This window comes from Pithys albifrons, chromosome 2, assembly GCF_047495875.1.
Source record: "Pithys albifrons albifrons isolate INPA30051 chromosome 2, PitAlb_v1, whole genome shotgun sequence".
NCBI classification, from domain to species: Eukaryota; Metazoa; Chordata; class Aves; order Passeriformes; family Thamnophilidae; genus Pithys; species Pithys albifrons.
In genome coordinates this window covers 54,231,935-54,257,497 of record NC_092459.1, presented here as the reverse complement: position 1 = coordinate 54,257,497, position 25,563 = coordinate 54,231,935, and the positions used below count along the sequence as shown (strand labels likewise).

Sequence of the window (25,563 nt, the reverse complement as noted above, 5' to 3'; positions counted from 1 at the left end):
AATAATCAAAATCTGTGGATGACAGGCTTCCCTTTTCATGTGGTAGAATTGGATACTGACCCTTTCCTCTGCTTTCTGTGACTGACCTTCACACATTATATATATATGAATATGCACATAGATATGTAGCATGCACCTCAAAAGTATGTGGAAAAGCAAGCTGAAAGCCAAATAGATAGAAGTATCTGAAGTTCATACTGTTGACCTTAAATCTACTCTCTGAAGGATGTTAAAGAGATGGTACTGTATTCTTCTGAGAAGCAAAATGTTAAAGTGACAGTGACAAGTCCCTGAGAGGATGTAGGCAAAAAAATGAGTATTTTAAGCACTGGTGTTACATTGATGCCAGCATTTGTATATTTAACTTTATTAATTTAAATGTCTCCACCTTGCACACCATTTTGATGGTGTGGATGTGGTACATCACTGTGGGACATATTTCAGAAGCACAGCTTGTCCTGTGAAATGAAGAGCTAATCCTTGACACCTGGACAAAACCAGCTGCTCTTACCTGCAGGGGAAGGACATGGAGCTTTCAAGGGAGAAGGAATGAATAAGTTTCTCACTTATGTGTTGAACTGAAAAATAGGCAGGAGGAAAGTAATGGAGGCAAAAAAATTCCTCTGTTTATGGAATGTAAAATTTTGAAAAAGAACTAGCTGGCTTCTAAAAAGCAGTCGTTTATAACAAATATGTTTGAATTGATCACTGTATGAGGTTGCAGAGTGTAAGCTGTGTGTGATCTTCATGGGTGGGCTGAAAACATAAATGCTAGAAAGTGCTCTTTGCAGTCATTGACATGTGATGGCCCTTTGATTTGTATAGAATAGATTATGTTTTATTGATTCAAAGCAAGCATGTTGTTACAGCAGCAAGCAGCTTATTTACAAAGGGAAAATAGGTAATGTAAATGACAGTGAATCAAAAAAAGCATTACAGAAATGTGAGCAGTCTGATATTGCTAAGACTAAAATAGCAACAGTAGAATAAATATTTGTTTGTTTGCTTTGAGTATATGTTGAATTGTACACATTACACCTTCTTAGGGTAAGGAGGAATAATTCAAGGTAGGTGGTACTCCAGACAGATTATGAACTATTCTTTAAAGAATAGGATTCTGGGATTTAAAAGCAAGAGCAAAACTAAAAACTGAACAGACTCCAGTCACTTAACTGATAATGTGATCATTAATATGCATATATATATTTATAGCACTGTAAATAAGTGTATCACTTACAGTTATATCTTACCAGGTAAAGGAATTGCTCTCTTAGATAGATGCGTTTTGAATTACTTCATGATAAAAATACTTTTTATTTTCAAGAATAATTATGTACTTTTGATAATGTAGGTGATTTGCTGCAATAAAGAGTGGTTTTCTTTACAGTTTTTTACTTGGGCTCTCCTTTTGTAAGACTTCGCAGCAGTGTGATTACTTTCCATTTTTCATCATTTCTAGCTTTTTAAAAGTACTTTTGTAGTGATTTTTGTGAAGTTCTGTAAATCTTTCCAGACTGTAAAATTTTGCTCATAGTAGTCTCTAACCCAATAACTCTGGCAGTTTGGTTTTCATTTTAAAAGGGAGAAATTTGGTGCTTCTTGGGTTCTTTGCTGCTATAGTAACACCATCTGTTCTCTTCCACTTTAGCCTTTTTTTTTAACCTGGTTATAGGAGAGGTTTTAAAAATCAGTTGATGTCACAGCTAAGTTCAGTACATTTACCTGAAGTTGTCAAGGTGCTAGATGTAGGTGAAGAAAGTATGTCTCCTTGTCTGTAATGTAACACTTATTTTTGAAACAAATTAGAATATAAAGATCTGCTCATTTGTCATAACCAAACTTGAATGCATTTCTAACACTTAATGTATATGTGAGATAATAGTCATCTTTAGTATCTTTAATAGTCTCACTTGTTTTCTAGCTTGCAGATGGAATACATGAGTTATTGAGGCAGTCTTTGTGTAACTTGTAACTCTAGAATGTGTGAATGTCAGTAAAGTAGCAAGGAAGGCTTCTTGGTCTAGAATACCACAAAATTCTTGTTTCCTCGTACAGATCATGTATGTTCTCTATGTCTGTGGGCAAAGTACCAGAACTGCTCCGTTAGCAAGTCCTGCCCCATCTATCTGCAGCAGTGTACAAGGCTGTATTTTCAAACCTTAGCCTGGCAAACTGCTTCCCGTCCTGCTGAGAAAGTAAATTTCAGACCTCTCTTAAGAAGCATTATTATGTTTGGTGGATGTAACCATGAAAAATAGATGCAAAATCAGAACAAGTCGACAAGGTAAGTCCTGTACGTACAAAGCTGAGTAGTTCAAGAAGGTAGGACAAGAAAACAAGCCAGTAATGGTTGCAAACTGATCCAGGACAAGAGCAAAGGTTCCTAAGATACGACTAAATGGATATGTTGGCTAAGTGACTATGCAACACTGAGGATGAATTGGATAACGTGATCTTTTTTGTGTCATGTCAACAGGTGACACACAGCGGGTGGTGTAGGAGAGGGGGAGAATTTGCTTCAAATCCTTTGAGACTTTGCTGTAGACTTTGTACAAGTTTTTTATACTTAGCAGGGTGTCTTTATTAACAGTGCAGGCAACTGGCCAAGAAATGCTTGCCTGCTGTTCAGACATACTGTGTGCATGTGGCTTATTGTTTTGCATATGTTTTACTTTGTCTTTTAGAAGTGGACTTAGTGCTTTGTTCTTAGAGAAGTATGCAATTGCTGGATTTGCTGAAGTTACTCAGTGAATTAGTCAAATTTCCCCAGTAAACACTAAAGAGTTTTTATTTCAGGGAAGTATTTAGCAACATGTGCCTTTGAAAAGTGGTTTCCAGGTAAATTGGTCTTACTGGTTAGATAAAACAAAGCAGATGCTTATCTGACAGGGACAACCACAAGTGATGAGTTAAAAGACTCTCCCACCTCCTAGGGAGAAAATTTTGTATAGTAGCTAAGAAGAAGGATTTTAGGCTTTTTTTCAGCTAAGATGTTTAACTTTTATAAACAGGCTCCTGCATAAGTGAATTAAAGGGACATTTACAGGCATTTTCAGATAATCACTTTACTAAAAATTTATGGTTGAACTTGATCTGAAAGGTCTTTTCAGTTCTAAATAGTTGCATGAACCTATTTGTTTTGGCTTTAAGTAATTCAAGTTTCCACTCCAGACTTGTACTGCCAGCTATGGGACAACTTCAGCTTCTGGATTTATTTTTACTCTTTTTTACAAGTGAAGATATTGTATATGTAAGAAGCTTTCATGTATCTGTTTGAAAAATATATTAGTATCCTGGGATAGAAATCTCATGGCTTGTCATGAATGAAGTGAAGCACTTTAAATGGAAGGACTCAAATGACTTCCCTTGAAGTTCTTTTCAGAGGATGGCAAAAGATATTTCATCCTTTAGAGAAAGGGCAAGAAACAGTGAGAAAGGAGATGGTCAGGGAGATGGGAGGGGAAAAAGGAAAGGAAATGATGGTTTAGGTAAGTATTTTCTTTCTTTTTTTTTTTTTTTTTTTTTTTTTTTAGTGTGTACATCTCTCTTTGTGTGTACTTTTGACTTGATAAACTGAGCAAGCTTATAATGAAGACATCACCTTGAAAAAGTGACTGCTTTTCTTTTTTTATGGAATACCTTTCTCTTACAGAATGACTTACTACAACTGGTTTGGCTGCTAATCTATAAAAAGGAATGCTACCCTTTGGTTTGGCAGCAATAACAGTTTATGACCTGACTTCATTTTATTATCAAATCTATTGATTCGTGGCCTCGGGAGGGGGGTTGGATTGTTCATTTGTTTTTTTTCCTCTTTGCTTTAGTCTTACTGATCAAAAAGGCAGCTAAGTCAAAAGAGAAAACAAATTAAGGATAGTGTGAATTCAGCGTAAGAAATGTTCATTTTTGAGGGTGTTAGATCTTATTTAAACTTTGCTTTCATGTATTTTAGTTAAGGTATAAAATTATTTTTATTGACCTGTGGAGGTAGCCCTTGTTACAAACAAGGCTATTAAAACGGTGCTTTTCTCAACTTCCACCTAGAGAAGTTTACGTCTGAAGTGTGACATGCTTGTCTAGCTACTCTTGCCCAACATATAAATAACAGTCTTACTCACATGCAAATATTGAAATACACTCTTCATTGGTTAAGTTTTAGAGATGACACCAAAATTTCTATAGGTATGATATTCCATTTCTTATTTTCACTTTCCTTGGCCCATGTGCCCTAGAAAACTTAATTTCAGCTAACTGCTCTGAGCTTTATTTCACATTGCATCAATTTTAGGAACTCTTGCTGTATTGACAATTTTTATTCAATCTGTTCATTATCTTTCTTCAATAAAATAAGCCCTGCTGGAAAATGAAAAACTAAACACAAACCCAACCAAACTCAAACCCTGATTTTTTTTTTCTGGCTTATCCTTTGATTAGCTCCTCTACTGTTCACTGAGTAGTGAAAAGTTTGAAACTAAATAAAAATAAAAGAAGTTAGACTACCTAGTAAATATTTACAGTTCTGATATACAGATGTGTAAGAGCATATGTTTGAAGATGCACTAGAGGGTGCACCTCACAGAGTGTCTTCAGAATGAATGAGCTGGTTTTTATGTGGTAGTTATTATAATGGTTGATTTTAGAGCTCTGATGTTAGCCTTTTAACATATGTCCAGCTTATCTGTTTTGGTATTTATTTAAGCTTATGCTAGTAGTGGGATGGTACTTGAGGCATAGTGAGAGATGCTGCTAAACCTCTGGGTTTTGCAGTTTGTAGAATTGTGCTTTAAGGCTGTGTACCTCAGCCTTACCTTCTGGCGCTCATCAAAAGTTTCTTTGGATGCAAGACATAAAGTATTTTGTAGGTTGAAATCAGACATGTATAAAATGTTCCATTATAAATAAATAAGTACTGTTTGAATATTATATACCTCTTGTTCATATTTCCTTATATTCAGAAAATTAATTGCTTTGGGAATAGTATACTTTCTTTTCACCCCTGGACCTTTGTACAATGTGTGGATGGAGTGTCTAGAACAAACACAGAAGTTTTTCTTAAAGCTGTCTTACAGTGTTCTGAAACCTTCTATGTTGCTAAAGAGAGTGACAATAAGATAGTAAGTGGGAAAAACCCCAGTGAGCACATGCATGCATGTGTGTGTTAATACCACAACATGTATGTAATAAATTGCTTAGCTCACAGTGAAAGCATTTTGTCCTCAGAAGCATGTCCTGAATTTAAGAATTGAGGCATCCAACAACTTACATTACAGTAGTATAAGATGAAAAGGAAGGAGGAAAAGAAGGCATGACTGTGGGTAAGGGATTGTTCTCCGCGTCTTTCAGGCACAAGATGAATAGCACCTGAGTTCCCTAGATACCCTGACATCTACTGAATTTATTGTCTTACAAATACCTTGAATTTTTTCACATCCAGAGCCCTGTTTACAGCTGAGAAATGGATCACATAGGGTTTTTTTTCTCTTTAGTTTGTATTGTCCTTATTAATCACTGGCTTTTGTCAGGGCCTTGATATTTGACTTTGGTTTTGTGCACAGGATTGACTAAACTTAAGCCAAGGATAGCTGGATATGCCAAAGGACAAAATGACTATTACTCAATTTGTTGTATTTGCCATTATTAAACAGTAATCACTGTAAGGGAGGTAATACAAATGCTTTGAATAGCCCTGTCCTATCACTGTTTGGCTTGATGGAAATGACTGGGTCTGTTGCAAGCAAGGGAGAGGAGAGGCGAATCTTGTAATTCCATGTGGAACAGTTGAGCAGTTAGAGACAGCTTGATTTTGACATCTCTTAACAAAAGGCTTTTAGGTAATCCAGATAACTTGCTCCAAATGCCCTGTTGCTGATTTTATAAGAGAACATCTGAAAATGTAGCTACCTAAAAATGACATCAAAGGTTTACCAGTCTCTTAGCATTCTTGGGATAAACACGTGTAATGTTTGCTGAGACACGCTGTCCTGTTTATTTTGTGTGATCAATACCTTGTCCAACTTCAAACTATGTTTAGGCACATGTAAGCACATTCACACATACATCTATATATCAATTGCTAAATGCAAAAGTATTTTCATGTGCTATAATTAGATGCATTGTTCTCATCCGCTATGTAGATATTGTGTGTAAAATATCTATATATCTTCTTGTACTTTTTGTTACAGTTAGGCTTGTGATTTTATTTAAAAGGTTTCTGAGAGTTGATATCCAGAAGTTGTGTAAATTTGTGAAATGTAGCTTTTTTTTCGGAGATGGATTTGAAGTAATTTTTGTAGCTCATCTTTAGAACAGTGAAAATAAATATTATTGCATATGTATTATAAGTGTGAGCATACAGTAAATGTGTATTCTATGGTTAACGTTGCTAACTTAGATTTACATGGGTTTTCCAGTATGAAACAACAGAGAATTTGTTGCAGATACTGGCACTGCCTTCAGCATTTATTGCGGCAGAGCAATGTACTCTTGGCTTTTGCACGGTAAATGTCTGTGGTTGTTAAAGTTGTGTTTTAATGTTAGGGACTTCTTATGGCCTCTAGTGTTCCACAAACCTTTGTGAACTGAACAGGATGTTAATTGCCTGTGACTACAGGTACCTGAATCTGGTAAGAAAGGAAATCATCATTCCAAGCGCTAAGTGTAATGTACTTAAGAATTGCCTTTGCCATCTTTTATAAAATACCATCTAAGTAAATAGCACTGTGTTGAACGTAATGCAGCATGTTGTGATACAGATATCAACTGGATCCACTGGTGGGACAGTGTCCCTGCTCAGCTGCTGGCAGCTTAAATATAGGTTTTGACTTTCCTGTGATTGCCAGTGGGACAATCTCTAATATCTTACAATGGCTTACAATAATGAATGATGAACTTTGATAGCAGAGATTGTAAAATGTGTTTGTTTTGGAATTGAAGTTTATCTTCAGAAGGTTACTAGTAGGACGTCCTTCTCTCTTATCTGCTTATTGCAGATAAAATTTGTAATTTTATGAGGTGAAAGGTTAGTATTCATCTATGAAATCTTTTTCTGCCACTTAATAATCCATCTGTTAGAAAATTATTTTATAGGCATGTTAAAAATATGTGTTTCAAATTAAAAGAGGCTATGGTAGGTTTGCTCTGCTGGTTATAAACCCCAAGCTGTTTCAAGAACAGTAATTACTTGTTTTTTATAGCTATTTTTCTCTACGATTCAAAAAACAAGTTGGTGCTTTATCCTGAAAAAGTTCAAAGGATGTAATTATGAATGGTTCTTGGTTATTTCTATCTTTCAAGAGACGATATTCATTCTGGCAGTATTTTTGCCTTCCTTTTTTCTATGGACAAAAATGATACATTGCTGTGTGGTGCCAGAGACCAGAAACATTACTCATTTTGGTTGCCAAAATTGCTGAAATAGCTTATGCGTTACACCTATTGAAGAAACAAAGAAGGTCTGCTCAGTATTAATCTTCAATGCTTAAAAAATGAAAATGGATTTGTTTTGAGAACAGAGACGCTTTTCCCTTGAATTTGGATTCATCATTCCTTTGTTTGACTTTTCATTTTAGTTTGTTTGTTCAAGGGCTAGTCGATGTAGCCAATTGATCAACAGCAGAAAGGTAGAAGGGAAATGACTAGTAAGACTGTAGTAGATATATATTCAAGGTAAGGGTTTTAAGGGGGACAGAGGAAGTTCTTTGCCCTGAAGTCTCTGTCTTGTTAATTTTTATCTTTGTGTGATGTGCCTGACTTGACATGTCAGTAACTTGTCTTCTCTGCTGTGATCCAGTTTCTTTGCTTAAGCTGCATCAACATCTGTAGATGATATAGAATATAAGCTGAATAGCTGTAGCTTTCTCCTCCAAATAAATGGAAGAAACTACAAAGATTCTGTATTTAATTCTTTTATTTTTAATTATATAATTCCTGAAAGCTCTAAAAATATCTCAGAACAACATATTTGGAGAATCCCTTCTGAGTTAATATAACATATTGGCCTTGGCTAGTGGTGGAGTAAACTAGATCTGTATCATTCCTGACTGATGCTTAGCTAATTAATATCACAGATAGATTACACAGCCATTACTTTTGGTGCTTCATCTTCTTTACTACTGATTTCTAATGCAGAAGCACTTGGAAAAATAAATATTTTGCTGTCACAGTCTCAAGTACAAGTTTCTACTTTAAGTAGAAAATTAGAGAATTAATCTGACTTGTCTGATTTCATTAAGCAAGGCATGTGATATTGTGTATAACCAAGTAGTAGTGACAGTTTAAATGGTTTCAGTGTTCCTGGTCTAATGTTTTCAGAAGTAGGAAGATAATTTTCAGAGAGACTTGTTAAAATTGAATGTGAGTATCTGGAGGTCTGGCATATTTACTATATCTAGAAGCCTTTTCAAGGTCTTTCTCTTTGTGGTCTTGCTGGGTAGTCTCACTGAAGGCAAAATCACCAAAACCTGGTCTCAGGTGTGCACCCTAGACATGACATGTACAAGGTTCTCAGGTAATATACTTCAAAAGCTTCAGCTAATGATTTTCATTTGGTTGGTGTTTTTGGGTGATTTTTGGCTTTGTGATTGATTTTATGCTTTGTTCTTTTACTTTACAAAACTAAATTTCAAGAGAAAAAAGTCTGTGGATATCATTGTGTATCTGTGGAGATGTATTCCTTTTTTTTTTAAGGTATATCTGTTTATAAAAGCAGAAGCACAACTTTAAGCTCTTTCTTTGGGTTCTCATTTTCAATGCATCATGCTCATGAGAAACAACTGGTTCTTTTGCTTTTTAGTTCACAAATGCAGATTTGATAAGCTTTGCTGTCACTTTGCCAACCATTTGCAGTTAATTTCTTTCCAAAAAGGAGTTGAACCAGCTATTAGGCATGACTTGAGATTGTTCTATCCTAACCCAATGTGGAAATCATCCTACTTACACTAAAGTAAAGGTGTGGTCTGTCAAACTGATTTGCTCAAAACTACAATGGAGCAATGAATTCCTGGTTAATACAAAGATGAGATTGCATTCCATTGCTTCACTGTGACAAAAGCCATTTTATACTTGATTTCTTTGCTGTAATGTGCTTCTGGAAAACTTGCATGTGCTGCCTCCTCCCTGAAATTTTTCCGCCTCTAAATTAAGGTCCTATGTTTAGCTTTCATAAATACATGGATTTCTTGGGTCTGTAGTCACTGCTGATAAACAGTCATCACAAATGTATGTATGTATGTGTATGGCCAGACTTCGCGAACTAATATTTGGGAAGGGCTCTCCCCACGTGGGTGTGCCCTTCCAGCCTGCGCAGTGGATTTTTTAGGTGAGGCACAGCATGTGCAGAACTGGCCCCACTGTTAAGTCCTAAGGGTCCATTTGCCACAGCCGAGAGAGCTTGGCCAGTGAGAGTGAAGTCGTCGGGACTGTCACAGCACCCGGTACTAACCAGGGCTGACCCTGTTGAGCATCTGAGATGTGACAGGATGGGATGGCTGGGAGGCATTGAACTGCCAGGGGATGGTCCCCACTGACACTTGAACTCAGGACCTTGGGATTCAAAATCCAGAGTGCTCTCCATTACACCACAGGACCACGTGGCACTGCCCACCGAAACTTCTGATTCGTTAAACCAAAACACAGAAAAGCTTTGAAATGCAAAAAAAAATCAAGTAAGAAAAGATAGAAAAAGAGCATACAAGATAATTTAGGAGTTATTGCATCAGTCAGCTCCGCTATCCAGGGTACCATGACCATTTAGGCTTGAATCCTCACATGGAAACAAATGGGAATTAGCACAATGGATTTTGGGCTTTGGGTTTTAAAAAAAACTTGTTTGTTCAGATGTTAGCATTTGGCAAGGAAGTCTCTGAGAGCTTGCTCTGCAAGTGCAGAGGGTAGGGCATGATTATTTGAGGTATATTGCATTGTCCCTTGAAAGAGTTTCTGCTTCTCCATGGTTATCCATAACATTTGTCATGGCTAAAAATGGTTGCTGGAGAACCTGTCATGGCTCAAAACTTTCTTCATAGATGATATTATGTTTTTACTAGATGCTACTGGAAGGGTATAGCAAATCTTTCCAGGTGACTTATACAAATATTGCTTCCATTGTTCCACAAATTGTTCGTAGGCAGTAATTATAATAAAAGGGACAGATGTTAATCAGTGGCTGGCATTCTATCAGTATACACTTAGTAAATATTAATAATTGTGAAATGCATGCATGAAAATTTTCTGTTTACACTTTCTAAAGAGAAAGGGATTATATGCAATTCAAAGTACATCTTGTTTCTGGAAGATATATAGTCAAAATTGAACATAAGCCCTTCTATTTAATGTAAATGAAATTATTGTGTGGGCCATCAGTTTGACAAAACCAGAATGGTCTAGGTTAAAGCGCATTTCTGTGGGTTATCTGGTCCTGCTCAAGGAGGACCACCAAAAGTCTGTTGTCCCAGATTGTGTCCACATGGTTTCTGAATAACTTCAAGGATAAAGACTTCACAACTTCCCTGAGCAACCTGTGTGATTGCTTAGTTAACCTCACAATAAAAAACGTGTTTCCTGATATTCAGAGGGACCTTTCTGTGTTTCACTGTGTGCCCACTGCCTTTGGTCCTGTCACACTGACTGTCCTTACACTCCCTTCAGGTTTTTATATACTTTGATGAGATTCCCCCTGAGCCTTCTCTTCTCTGGTCTGGCCAGTCTCAGCTTTTTCACCGTTCCTTATTTGAGGGTTGCTCCAGTGCCTTCATCATCTTTTAACTCTTCGTTCAGTGGCTCTCTTCTCTGTGTCCCTGTCTGTCTTGCACCGAGGAGCTCACCACTGGATGCAGGTATCATCTCACCAGTGCTGAATAGAAGGATCACCTCCTTTTTGATCTGTGGGCAACACTTTGCCTAATGCAGCCCACGATACCATTTGACCTTCTTTGCCACAAGGTCACATTACTCGCTCATGTTGAACTTGGTGTCTACCAGGACACCTGTGTCCTTTTCCACCAACTACTTTTCCACTGTGTGGCCCCCAGAATATGCTGGTTAATGCAGATATTACTTCAAGGAATAACGGTTATGATTAGAGTGTGTTCAAATGTATCGGTAATTTGACTGTGAATGCATATGGTTTGAAACAGAGCATTTAGAAAAAAATCAGTAAAAATTTTTCCATATGGTAGAGAATTCCCAAAGCTCACTGAAAGTCAAAAAGAACTGACCTCTGCTCTAGAGTTGCAACAGGAGCATCATGCCAGGCTTATATTACGGCAGTTTTTCAAGTGTTCAAAAGGACTGCTTCTGTGATACTGGAAACTGTTTCCTTAAGGTTTTGGTATATTACAAAAATAATCAAAGTGTCAAGTATTTCATATTGATTCTTAACTTAGCTCTTACTGCTTGTCTCCCAATTTTAACCTTTAAATGTGATAATTTACAATGCCATTAATGTTGTTTTTGGTTTTGGTTTTTTTTTTGCTTATGATTAAAAGTCACGCCTTTGTGTGCAGTGTTATTGATATTTTTAAATTTCAATCATTTAAGAGCTTTCAAACTTTAATAAATGTTTTGGTTTATTGAAGATCTGGTGTTTATGGGCTATGTAAGGATGTTTTTCCTTGAAGTTCTTCAGTCAGTCAAGAGCAGGGTGGGTTTTCATAAGACACAATAAACTACTACTGCTCCAAAGCCAGAACAGCTGTAAGTCATCCATGTGTAGTGCTTCATCTAGACATTTTCTAGGCAGGAGTTTAGAAACTTTTGGCGTAAGTAACTTAAGAGTAATCAAAGATAAGTGCAAGAATGTTTTTTTTTCTAGTGTTCTTTACTAATACAGTGGTTTCCAGAGTCATTGAGTCCAATTTCTAGCTTTTCCTGCCATTGGATAACTGTTATACAGGCTCTTTCAAAGGCTTGTTACGCTTCATATTAATTATGTGTTTTCCTGGAACATATATCTTGTTTGTGGAGGTAAATATTGTTATTAACTCTACTCATATTTTATTGTTTAGCTCACCAAAAGCTCACCTACAGTTTTTTCTTACATGTAAAGAGACAATTTTTGGGTTGTGGTGTGATTTGATTTTTTTGGGAGGGTCGTTGGGGGGGTGGGGGGTGTTGATGTGCCCTTCTTTCTTTTTTTTTTTTTTAATTTTTTTCCCCTGGGGATTGGGTAGTTAGGTGGCTAGGCCACTTACAACTAATAAATTCTCTGAAAGATTAGCCTTTAAGACCCTTTGTAGGCATGGGTTTTTTGTATGATTCCTCACCAGAGAGCATGAACTGAGATGAATCTTGGGGGTATAAATTTCTATATGTCAAGGGAAGCTTGGATATAACTTTGGGGATAAGAGGAGGTGTGAAAGTCAAGATTCCTTGTAGGTGTCTCTGAGGTGCTCAAAGAATCTGAGATGATCAGCTCAGCTGGCAAGGATACTAGTGAGAAGATAACCTTAACTCCTTTGGTTTTCAATGTCAGGAGGTGTGTTATTGAGGAAAAAAAAAGTAATAAGGTGTTAGCTGACTTGGCAGACTTGAGCTCCAAAAGTTTTCACTCAAGTGTTTGATTTGCTGTGCTGTAAGTTCTTCTGGATCCTGTCAGCAGCAAAGGCTGCCTCACAGCATTAGTTAAGCATTCAAATGGAAGTAATTATGTTTTCATGGTTTCTAAATTAGTTCAGTAAAATTATCTATGACTTTCAAAAGGGAAATGCTTTTTATTATGTCAACAAATTTTTTATATGTTAGGTAAAATTTCTTTAGATGTTCCTTTCTTTCAGTTAGCTTCCATTAAGTGTTTCTTTTGTAACATGACACTGTTTTCATGTTTATATTAATTTTTAGTTTCTTGGTAATTAAAACCTTTGATTTAGTGTTTTAAAATGCCTTTAACACTGTAAAAACACTGGATTGGGCTGGAAACTTGTCAATGAGTAGGAGTTGTTACTGTTTTATGTAATAACAGGTCTTGCTGTTCATGGCTTTTCATCTATGGAAAATTATTTTACTACAAAACAAACTTGCTTCTATGTGGTATTTAATCTCAATCATTTCTAGTGTAAGTACTAGGTTCAAGTGTATCTGGAATCATCCTACTGTTCTTTTCAAAACTGAAAACTAATCAATGAAAGAGATGTGTATGAAGTAGATTTTTTTATAACCTTCAGTTAATATAACTCCGCTGGTTCTTTTGGTTTTAAGTAATTCTTCATTTGTTTTATTGATAAATTAAGTAAAAATTATGTGGGAGGTGGCAAAATTCAAAATGCATATAATCAGTATTATGCATATCGGAATTGCTCAGAGGTTCCAGTAATTCTCTAGTTGAAGGTCAGTTGTTTTTTTTTGTTTTTTTTTTTTGTGTGTGTGTTTGTTGTGTTTGGTTGTTTTCTTTGTTTATTTGCTTGGTTGGTTGGTTTTGTTGGGAGTTTTTTGTGTGTGCATTGCACTGTGCTTTTACTGTGGTTTATCACAGACATGACATCTTCTGTTTGCATACAGCTCTCTAATACACTTTTCCACCAAGCATTGGAATTCATCTCTCTACAAGTTAGATTTCAGATAATTCAGGCAGAAGAAATCATACTATGCATGAACAAAAATATGTTGCAAGTTGAATGCTTTGTAGAAATTACAATATCTAAGTTTTTCCCTTTTTGTTTATTTTTATTTCTTATATTTCCATCTCAAGTTCTTCTTCACCTCTCTTTAATGCCATGTGTTAAAGTCTAACAGGAAAAATTAGTCAGTTAAGCACTACATTTCTGTTGTAACTAAAACTTTTCATATTCTCTTTTATCTAACTAATGTTTGCTCTGCATATATGATGGTGTGGCAGGACTGCTGACAAAACTGTGGGAGATTCTGCCTCCTTGGCTAACAGGAGTAGTCAGAACTAGTCAGACAGAGAAAGGACAAGGAGGTTTTCAAACTGTGCTGAAAATATCCTGGCTGGTGGTAGTGGTTTATCACTTACAAGAAAACAGCTTTTACAAAACTTAGGAAGAATTGTGTTCCTAAGGATAGACTTTGGGCTCCAGAATTGTTTTCCCTGTTTCCTGACTGCAGTTGTACTTAATTAACTAGCGGGGAGTCCTTATTTTGATCAGTGCCTCAAATGAGCTAATGGTGATGATACCTAAACTTTTGGGTCCTGACCAGATTTAAAAATTTGTTGAGTCCAGTCCTTAAGAGGTACATTTTTTATATTCCTGAAAGATCTGGCTTAGCCATCATGATGATTGCAGGATGCATTGTTAGGTCTGTGAAGGAATGTGAAAGTTTGGGTATTTCTTATGTGTTAAATTTCAACAACTAAACCTCTGTAGGGATCTAAGCTGTAATAATTGCTACTTTTTTCTTTGCATTCAAATATTGCTGAGTATTTAAGTTGTTCAAAACATTTATTTCTGAAATAAGAGTTGAAGAGTGATTATCATCTGCATTTTAAAACTGGGATGTGAAAAAGTATGTGCTATGTTACAGTGCCTAAACCAAAACAGCTCTGTTTTTTTTCTTAAATTATGTACTGCATATCATACATCTTATTTTCAACTTAGAGCCCTTTAGAGGTTGACAAGCATAAAGTTAAGGGTGATGTGATTGATAGAGTGTAGTTAGGTTCCCAAATGCCCCTCTACACATCCTTATAGTGAAGCTAAGCTGCATTCTATGATATCAATCTATGATATACTTCCATAGATACATAATTGTTTAAGAGGAAAAATAGAAGGTAGAAATAAGTTATCAATATGTCTCAAAGGCTCCAAGGCACCCTCTAGAAATTTATGCCTTTCAGCATGTTCATATGGGACCAGAGTGGGTGCCAGAGAACAGTGCAAAGACAGAAGTCTTTGGTGAAAGCTGCTTTGGAATAACAAGGACAGTAAGTAATTGTGAGGTCCTGTAGAAGGACCATCACAGTGTCTCTAACTGTGTGTTAGTGAGCAATAAAATGACAGGCACATTTTAGTGTAGATAATGAGATATAAAATAATGTGCACCACATAAAATACTAATTTCATACATGAACAATGGACTCGGTTGAAGCTTTCTGCAGCGAGATTGTGGGGTTTATAAAAACATCAGTGTAGAGCCCAGTGATGGTTAAAAAAAGGAAATGAAGTGTTAAGAATGGTTAAAGTTCAGTATTAATTAGATAATAATATTATGTTGTTGTATAAATTATTACTCATATTTTGTTTACTGTGTGCCAGTTCTTCTTTCAAAGAATATGGGGCAGTTAGAAAGAACTTCAGAGAGAAGGATGAGTATAATCAAAGAAAATGGAATGGCTGTTTTATGAGATTGACTGAACAATCTGAGACTCTTCAAATTTGAGACAAAATTACTTGGGACATATAATAGAGGTCTTCAAAGTTGTGTATAATATAGAGGGGTGACTGGCATCAATTTGTCTGATTTGGGTCATTAAAGGAAGTCCAGTACAAACCAGAAAATGGAAGTGTCTCTTAATGCTGTCATGGATTTTTCCAAATGATGCTGTGTTCACTAAAAGCATGCATGGTTTTAGGGACAAAATGGCACAATATATGGACAAGAGATGCATTAGGAATGGCTAAATATGTAGGAGTGCATCCAATTCAGGGAGTTCTGACACTGGATCTTCATTTGCATCTGAATGTAGTCACTTGGTAATGAAGGATATGCAATTTTATTTGGAGAATTAAATAGCATGTGAGTATCACCTTGGAACTATGCAGAAAATTCAGGGATCAAATCTAATTCCTTTGAGTAGCATTTGAATGACCCAATCCAGTGTTTTCCATTCTCATTCATTGTGGCAACACTGGTACAAATGAGACAGGATAGCTGCCTCTGCAGCCCTGCTCTGTGCCAGCCCAATTCATCCTGTGGAAATGGTCTCGCGCTCTCTCTCTCTCTCTATCTCTCTCGCTCTCCCTCCCCGCCCCCCCGCCCCCCCCCCCCCCCCCCATTAAAGGAAGCAAGCATCTCTCTGAAGTACACTAGATGAGCATGCAATTAAATTGTAATAAGTAGAAGAACATTTATAGTTGCACAGGCAACTAATGTTTTCTGGCTAGAGTGATGATCTGAATTATATTTCAGCCAAAATGGAAGTGTTGAAGCCATTCTTTCTCGGACTGTAAACTGAACAGCAGTGCAGATGAAGTGCAGGATTCACTCCCAAAGCACTGGTGTCTTATTAGGATAAGCCTCCTCTGTTGAAAGGAATAGCTCAACAGTCTGTTTTTTCTCAAGTAGTGTATGCATATCTGAGAAAAGACAGCCCCAGTTCCTGGTCTGACTTGTCAGTATTCTAAAATGGTTTTTATACGTTTTCACCTGTGTATGCAATTCCCTTTTTCTACTTTCCATTTTAAATGTGAACAGGTGTTATGAAATTAAAACCTGAAAAGAATTTTTTAACTGAACTGCACCTTTTGCTATCTTGTGTCCATAGTTATGAATGTTTCATGGTTGTATTTATACCAATTATGAGTGTAAAAAATAATAGTTTAGCACTGTGTACATGAAATCTCAGCGCTCTAATATCTGTCCTTTTAATCACTGTATTTTTCTTCTGCTTATCTTGTAAACATTGTACCTTACAACTTTTCATAGACTTCTTGCCTTTCCATATTTCTTCATGTTTTCTGGTTTGTTATGATTTTTTTTTGTTTGGTTGGTTTTTGGTTTTGTTTTGGGGTTGTTTGTTTGTTTTGGTTTTTTTCTTCTCATGTCTTTATCTTACCATTTCCCATGAATTTCTCCTTTTTCAATGACTTCCTACTCTTGGTGGGTGGAGATTACTTGAAGTAATCTGGTAGAGGTAGAAAAACCCAAATAAGTTAATTCCCAGCTATGTCCCAAGAAAGGTAACTTTCTCCTCCGTGAGCCCCAGCGTGGGAAGGTATCAACATACAGGAAAAGGACACACATAGGCCAAGTTTCCCTGGGAACTGGATCTAAGTTACTTCCAAATGAATTAATAACAATAAAGTTAAAAGAAAAAAAAAAGAAAGAAAGGAGTTACAAGTGAAGACTTAACAAGAACTTCTGAAGGCATTGGAAGAAGAATTGTAGTTCAGTGCTGTCAAAATATATGTGCCCCTCAGGCTTCCTCTTTCTGCAATTAAAGCACCAGTTTGGGAGTGCTGTGAAACATATCATGAACATGCCCATAGCCACCTTTCCTTGGAGGTTTTCTTTATTTTTCCCCCTCTGAGGTTTTGAAATTATCTCTGGGTATAAACAGACCACCTGGGATCCCTTCCTCCTGTGGGGGGAAGTCGAATTGTACTTCATGTCTGGATGGGATGTAAAGGTGATGAAATTCAGTGAGTTGTGTACCGGATGGAATGTACAGAGCCAGGTTACATAAATTTCACGTATCCTCAAGAGGGTATTTTTTGTGAATGAGAGGTCAAGAAGGAGGTCTGGAGATAAACAGGAGCTGCTTGCTCCAAGGACTACCTTGAGACTGAAGAGTGAAGTGGTCATTACTGCCTAGTAATGTGCCATGTGGTTTCCCAGGTAAGAACACCCAAAAAAGGTGCTTGATGGGGACAGCATTCTTCTGCTCACCTGCAGGGTACATTTTTGGGTTGTTAATCCATTGCCTTTGCAGTTCTCTTACATTGTCCCCAAGAGTGAAAGATGTAAACTCCTTGAAAACATTACGTATAGAGCAGCTGACTTGCTTTAAGCCTGCCTTGCATAGTAAAGCCTGACATGCACTTAATTTGGGCAATCCTGACTGCAAGTTTATATTATCACGCTTGACTGAATTTTTAGTTACATGCTTTCCTGTTATCTTCCTTTATATTCCTTTTAGTTTAGACACGCATGCTTCATTCTGGGTTGTTTTTTTTTTTTTTTGTTTGTTTGGTTGGTTGGTTTGGTTTGTTTGGGGTTTATTTTGGTCCATACTAGGAAACATGAATTATGTCAATAGATTTTTTTTCTGTCAGTTGGTAATACGTTGGTACCTCTGTAGCAAAATCCAGTTCTGGTCTCTGGAGCCATCCAAGAGCAATTCTTTGTTGTTACTGCCCATTTGGGGTGGGACAAGATGTTGAATGTGAAGACAGTCTCTTCCTTCCTGCACAGAAATTTCCACATTGCCTTGCAAGAATGAAGAATGATGTTAACAACTACTACATAAACCTCATGCTACAGCTGTTCTTTTCATTGCCACTGGGGAGTGCCACACTATTTCTGCACTGCTGCATGCGTTCCTGTGCAACTGAGCTGCAGAAGGTTACAGGAGACTGGACGATGTTGTGACCCCCAACAAGAATATAAATTGGTTGATCAGTTGTGTGCTGTGATGTCTAACCTGTCTCAGAGTAATGGTGTTTTTTGAGAATTGAATCATGTTTGTATATTTAGCTGAGTGAAAGCCATATATTGTTAATTGAGGTAATCAACATGTTTTTCTACTGTGCTATGAGCAGCAAATCCAAACCATGTCATGTATATGAATGGTATGGAAGTGCAATACATTAAGTAATAAATATTCCATTCAGTCATCAACCCTTGTAGGAATTTCAACGAAATGAAAAAGGCAATGTGTCTTATATCTACACGCTTGCCACTGGGGGAATTCTGTAGAAATGAGTGTTGTAAACATTTTTTTCTTTCATTTGACAGGTAATATTTGAAGCTGAAGTCTCAGATGGGAGAAATGGCTACATTGCCATTGATGACATCCAGGTCCTGAGTTACCCTTGTGGTAAGTAATGATTAAGAGCTGCATTTTTCTCTGTCTTTTCAGGACATATTTGATATTGTTGTGGACTGCTCAGTTTTCATCACTTGATCGCTGATGTTCTTTGTTCCTTCAATAGTATTTTTGTTGCAGCTTCCAGGAGGAAATGTAATATTGCAATAGTGATTTATCTGGGTGAACTCTTTTTCTGCCAGAGGTAAATTATACAGAGATAAAAAAGCAGAAATTCTTCAGTGTCGTCTAAGTCATGTAGTTGATGTGCAAAATAAAATGAGGTTTAATGTTAGTGTGTGCTCACTGATTAAAGAAAACCGAATTGGCAGATTCTTGTAGGGGTTTATCAGATTTCATGCCATTTTTCTTTTTTCTCTTTCTTTTTTTTGAACAGATACAATAGATTGGAAAAAAAAAAGGAAGAAAAGGAGGTTTTTAACTACTGAGGGATTGAATTTTGTTTTGGTCATGGTTGGTGTTTTGGTTTTTGGGTGTTTTTTTGTTTTTTTTTTTTTTGATCAGACATTCATGTGTGCCATTCCCTGCTTAATCCTGGGGAATAATTACACTCATGCAAACACAAGTTGTGATATTGAGAATATTCTCCAAATAAGAAGTTGTGAGGAAGAAACTGTTACTGTCCATTTCTGGCACTTGCTATCAAATTTTTTTTGACAATTTGGTTCTGTTCAGCTCTTTTGATCTTACCCCAGACATGCCCTTTCTAAAATGTGATTTCATTGTAACGTACCACATGGCTGATAATTTAATTGCTTTCTGAAATGTTCAAGATATAACAATACCATGCCCCAACTTTGCAAAATGATGCCAAATAATAAAGTTGCAACAGCAACCTCACATCTTGTTTTCTTCTACCCCAAACCTTTTAAAACCATAGCTCCCAGGGTCTACCAAGCTTACAGGGTATTTAAGTGAGTTACCTTTTCATAGTTCAGCCAGGCCAGCTATCTGATGTCTTTACTCAGCAAAACTCTGCTTGGATTCAATATCTGGCTTTCATTTTTAATTTTTTGCCCCTCTCCAGTGTGTTTTCTCTCAAGTGACAAAACAAAAGGTACAATCATCCCATCAGATTATCAGCATGTTACAGTATTCAGATAAGCTCTTTTTTGTTACTGATGTTTGAATCCTGTTCCAATTTAATGTTATTTTCCTGTGTGTTGTGGGTTTTTTTTTAGGAGGCACAACAAACTAACAGTTCAGCTACTGTTTTCTTAGTAGGTCTTGAGAAAGGGATGGGCAAGCTGTGTAGGGTACCCATTCCTTAGAAGTGTCTGTCAGATTTCTTTGGTCCAATAAATCCTTCAGGTGGTTTTGCCACTGAGGTTTCCTAGGGGCTTTTGTCAGTGTGGGAAATAGATTTGTCAGCTCCTGAAATGCTGTATTCAACAGCATGAATGATTTCTTTTTCTAGAACAAGAGCGCTGACTTGCATTGCAAATAGCAAGAATAGTATCTCTCTATTTGCTTGAGCAGTATGCTGCTAATTGGGTTTTTCTCAATATTATGGTTTTCATACAGTCAGAAGTCTTTAGGATAATTTTTTGTAAAGTTCTGCTGACATGTTGGCATTTGTTCTCCTTTTTTGGCTTTGATTTTAAAAAGACTTTATTATAACCTGTATATAACAAAGTTAAAACCACCAGGGAGAAGGGAAAGGACTCTTCCTCAAACAGAGATGAAACAAATGATTTTCTCTCTTCTGCTTGTATTTTTTAGCCAAAAGTTGTTAAAATATGGATGCTGAGGGAGATAATAATGTTCCTGGCACCTTTATTTTTTGTAGTAAGTGTTATGTATAATTTTTGGTTTTTCCCTCTGCAGATAAGTCTCCGCATTTTTTGAGGCTGGGGGATGTAGAGGTCAATGCAGGGCAGAATGCTACATTTCAATGCATTGCTACAGGGAGAGATGCAGTGAATAACAAGTTATGGCTCCAGGTAAGGCTAACTCATGCAAGTCTGTTTAGCTAGAGGACAAGCTACTTTCTGGAGATGAAATGTTGAAATTCCTAAGCCTTTTTTATTCTGCATTTAAAATATGTTATTTAAATGCAATTTTATCTCAGTTAAATGTAGAAACATGTATTCAATTTTGTAATGTTAAAAAGCTCGGATTAAAAATTCGAACAACTGGTGTGAATGCTGGGGTAAGGTTTGCCTTTAAAGCTATTGTGGGCCTTCTCTTCTTGTAAATCAATTCTCTTAATCAAAGTTTGTCACCATTAAATGAAAATAATTTGGTCAAGTAAGACACAGCTATTACACAACTGTCATGAATTTTGAGCATTATTTCATCATGTAAATTACATGTCCAAGCAGGTGGCTGGAGAGACATGTCTGTACTTTGTGTATATCAGTTTTACTCAGCAGTATATTTAATGGAGCAGCATAAAAGGACCACTACATGTCCTTTTTCTCTGTCTCCATAATAGGAGGAACTTGAACTTTTAAGTATCTATGTCAGAATTTATGAGAATGACTAAAACCAGAAAAAACTCCTTAGTATAAAAGAAGAAAAAGAAGAAATGGACATCACCATCTCTCCAAAAAACTGCTTTTCTTCATAGCATGGGGATGACATTACTTACAGTTAAGACTTGTTAATCAGAAAGATAGCAAAGTTTCCAGTTGCTCTTTAAAAACTTAAATTTTGCCTTTTAATAATGATTTTAAAAAATCACTTGAATTTTATGTGTACCTTTATATACCTTCGTTATATGTAAACCTTAAGCACCAACATTCCTTTAGAATGGTTTCTAAATATATTCTCTAACACTTTTTTTTTTTAAATGTACATTTCTGTATATTTTCAGAATTGTAAAGTTCTGAAGTACTTTTTGGATAAACGTACTTTTAAATGAACTGTTGCCAGAACCTCAAAATACCTATTTTTTGTCATGTGTTGTAGTTTGAAGTGGACTATAATCAGCTACTTTAAGCAGTTTAATTTTTGTTTAATAGCAAAGTGAACAAAACTTGATGAACTGTTGCATATATGCATGTAATAGGTTTAAAATTTTAAAGAGATTTTTTAAAATAGATTTAAAAAAAGATCTAATATGCAAAATGTATTACCAGACAAATATGCTGCAGAATTAATAAGGAACGCAAGTATAGCAGTAACTGCATTGCATTTAGTGAAAAGGTATCATAGCAGTAGGAATTTGTACTCCATGAATTGGAGCAGTAATTAGTTTAAATTGAGCAAACATATAATGCATTCATTGAGGAAAAGGAGTTGGTTTCAGAGACTTGCCAAATGGAGCACACAAAGCACACAAAATGACACTGAGCTGGATTTTATTATATCCAAAGCAGAACAATAGCAATAGAAGCATTCCAACAAACCTGTGAAGCACCACTTTTAGCTGATCGTGGGTCAGAAAGACCCAATGGAGACAGCCAGCTGGAAATCTTTCCTCTCACTCACTCCTTAGAGTCAGATAATTCTGACAGATTATGCTTTCTAACTTACAGTCCCCTGAGAAGCTCAGTTAGCAGCCAGATCAACTCGGAAAACATATGTTTTGCCCCTCCATATGTTTCATGGGTGGTTTGTTTTTTTTGTTTTTTGTATGTGTATGTGGATCACAGATGTGGTAATTTCTCACAGTGCAAAAGATAAGGTCTGTTAGAGGTTATAACTCTGCTTGCTCATGCCTGTGAAGTGCCCTGATACTCTTGAAGATACCTTGCTACTTCAGTTTTGGCTCCCCTTCTTGTTTTCTCATAAACAGTGCCAAATTTTCACCAATTTATTCTTTTTCATCATCACACATCATTCCATCCCTCAATCCTACTTGCCCAATATAAGTGTGAATCAGCAACCTTCCCTCTCTCTCAATTATCTTCCCTAGGTTACACTGAAAGTTACTGCTGTCATGCATGGGTAATAGTGAATTTACTCCTTTTCTTTAAAACCTGGCATGGATATGTATGAACCTCATGAGGCACTGGAGTGTAACTTGGAAAAGGTTTGCTTTAACCTTTGACCAAACTGAAGATTGATAAAGCCCGAATACCCTGAAAGGAAGAACTGGCTGATCGAATCAAATGCCTAAGTAATTGTTTTTGAGAGCCTTGAGCTGAAACATTCCAGGAGTGTATTCTTTTCATAACAAGAAAGGCCATTGAAAAAAAAAGTGCAGAAATGAAAAATAAATGGATGATGGTGGGGAAGAAGATATTCTCCAAGCACATTGTGCTAGAGAAAATAGCTTTTGGTTATGTCCTTATTGAAAGAGAAAAACTATTTCCTTGAGGAGAAAAAAAAGTAAAAAAGCAAAAACAAACCAGCAAAGAATTTGCTATTAAAACACATTCTTTGATAAGGAAAGTTACAAGGTGGAATCTGGGACACCAGGCTTTTTGTATCTGAAGTGATCTAAGATCTCATTTGCTTGCATTGAAGCAGTAAAGATGTGCAGGCAGAGATTTTATTAAAGACTCTACCAGTGCTCTCTGGCTCCCCTAGCTCCCTGTTTTGAAAAGAATTAAAGTAAATTCAGCAGCACATGAAAATAGAAAAAAACAGCCACACTGCTCTATGTTCAAAGTCCTGCAGTCCTGCAGCTGCTTCACCTAGGGTTGGTCTGAGCTGCCACAATCTCGGCTTCACCCTCTTGATCCCTCTCAGCGCTGGCTGGAGCTTTTGCATCATGCCATTAAGTCAGTTCAGGAAAGTGATTTGACTGAAAAAGATTTTGACTGAAATTGGATTTTTGTTGTTGGTGGGAGTGGGTTTTGTTGTTTTGGTCTGGGGGTTTTATTTTAGTTTTTTTGTTTGGTTGGTTGGGTTTTTTTGTTTGTTTGGATTTTTTTGTTTGTTCATTTTTTGGATTTTTTTATGTGTGTTTTTCCCCAACTTGATTCATGTCTAAATTACCTATATAAATAATGCCAGCAGGTAGAAAAAGATTATGATGTTTGGTTAGAAGCAGGGGAGAGGGAAAGATTATAACAACCTGAAGTAAAAGTGATGATCTTAGTAGCATGTTTCCTTCTAGTGTCCTATATAAACTTCAGTTTTGTTTTAGTTGTTGGGGGAAACCCGTGATCTACAAGCCTGCACATTTCCATGCTTGTGTTTTCCCCAGTGTATATATAATTATGTATATATAGTTTTATGTGCCTTAAAATAAAAATGGATAAAAAATAGGCACAGCATTTCATTACACTATTTCCTGTGTATTTACTGCTATAATGACAGTATTTTCATCAGCTCCATTTTCTATAAATGTATATCTGTAAACATTTCCGACAAATAGAGATTAGCATTGAATTGAACTTCTCTTGACTTTCATGGCTGCAGATTCTGCTTTTGTTTGTTTGTTTTTAGATTGTGTCTGGTCTCTTGTGACCTTTGATACCTTTTACCTCTCACTCCTGTATTTTGCAGCTGCACTGGACCAAGATCTGGGGCGGTCATAGTTCTGTCATTGAAAGATCAACAGTAAAGATAACAGAAGTTTTTAAAAGTTAGAGCTGCATTAATACAGAACAAATATTTGTGCAGATAGAGATTTAACTGGTTAAACAAGATGATCTGTGATAGTGATAGTGTGAATAGTAGGTATGGGAGAAGGACAGAAATGCAGCTCAAATTCTTTTGTTCTTGAACTTTTCAACCTAATCTGCTGTCAAATCTTTTATGGTTATAGGCTGAAGGATTCTCTTTAGGGCCTGCAATTATTAGCAAATTCTGAAACAGTTTGAAAGTCCTTAGTTTTTGTTTAAATGTTAAACAACATTAATGTTGTTTCTGAAATACATTGAGTCTTGTTGTATGTCATGCTGGTGTGGGAAAGGGGGAGTATTTCTCACTATTTTCCCTCTCCCCTTTAAATTTCCATTGCAAAACATCACACACCAGCAGCTGTAGTTTGGTGCCACTGCACACCCTGAAGCAGTTTGGGTTGTGTGATAGGAGTCCCCCAAATCCAAGGTAGTAACCTAGTTTTTCCACCAGGTATCCATTGGTATTCTCTAAATTAAAACATGCAGGAGATAGTAGAAGTTCCTACTGAAAAATACTTTCCTGTCAGAGAAAGGCATAAGTGTGTGTATAATCCTTAAGATATTAATATAGTGTTTATAGACATCATAATTAATCAGTTCTGGCCCACTTAATGCTGATTTTCTTTCTTTCCAAAGCCTATGAATTGTCTTTTGTTTAAAAGACCTTTAAAGAATAAGGGCTCTTTCTTTTATTAACATTAGATGCACATTACTGCTTTGTACATGTTGATTTGTTGAACTAGTGTAAAAAGGACCCCCTTTTAATTCTATTTATTTCCCTGAAAAATGCCATACATTTCAGTGGAGTTACATCAGTAAATAAGCTTGCAAAGGACTTGCTCGTGCATGTTAATCCTGTGCTCAGAATGGATACATGTTATGTATTAAATATTTGAAAGAATAATGCACATAGGGCATTCTGAACATGAAAATGAGAGCGGGGAGGGGGGGGGGCTCTGTTTGCCTATTTGATTTGAAGATTTGTGTTTGGAGAAAGCTTCCACTGGTTTGAGCTAGCTTCATTTCTTTACTAAGATGGTAGAGAAATAGAATTAACTGGATAGATTAAATAACATTTGGGTACACCAAGACTACAGAGAGCAGTGTATGTATTGTCCAGCGTTTGTTCTGCCGATCTAATTGGGATATCAGTGCAATAGGGTTTTTTGCATAATTGTGCTGTGTTTAACGGCTTCCTGAGCTGGGAACAATTGTGGCTCCCAGAAGTCCAATACGATTTTCAGTGTCTTATCAATGTCCAGTTTAACTGGACACTCGCACAGTGCAGCGTATAGAGCTTTTTACTAGAACATCTGTTAAACC

At 36.5% G+C, this 25,563-nt stretch overlaps 1 protein-coding gene across 9 annotated transcripts in view; it reads left to right on the top strand.

Annotated features, from left to right (window-relative positions):
- The window catches only part of PTPRK (protein tyrosine phosphatase receptor type K), a 415,886-nt gene that overhangs the window by 161,012 nt on the left and 229,311 nt on the right, over positions 1–25,563 (top strand). For all 9 annotated transcript variants that reach the window (XM_071549052.1, XM_071549044.1, XM_071549051.1 and 6 more), the window contains exons 4-5: positions 18,628–18,709; positions 20,546–20,661. In XM_071549052.1, coding sequence (XP_071405153.1) covers positions 18,628–18,709; positions 20,546–20,661 — 198 coding nt within the window. The remainder of the gene's footprint in view (positions 1–18,627; positions 18,710–20,545; positions 20,662–25,563) is intronic.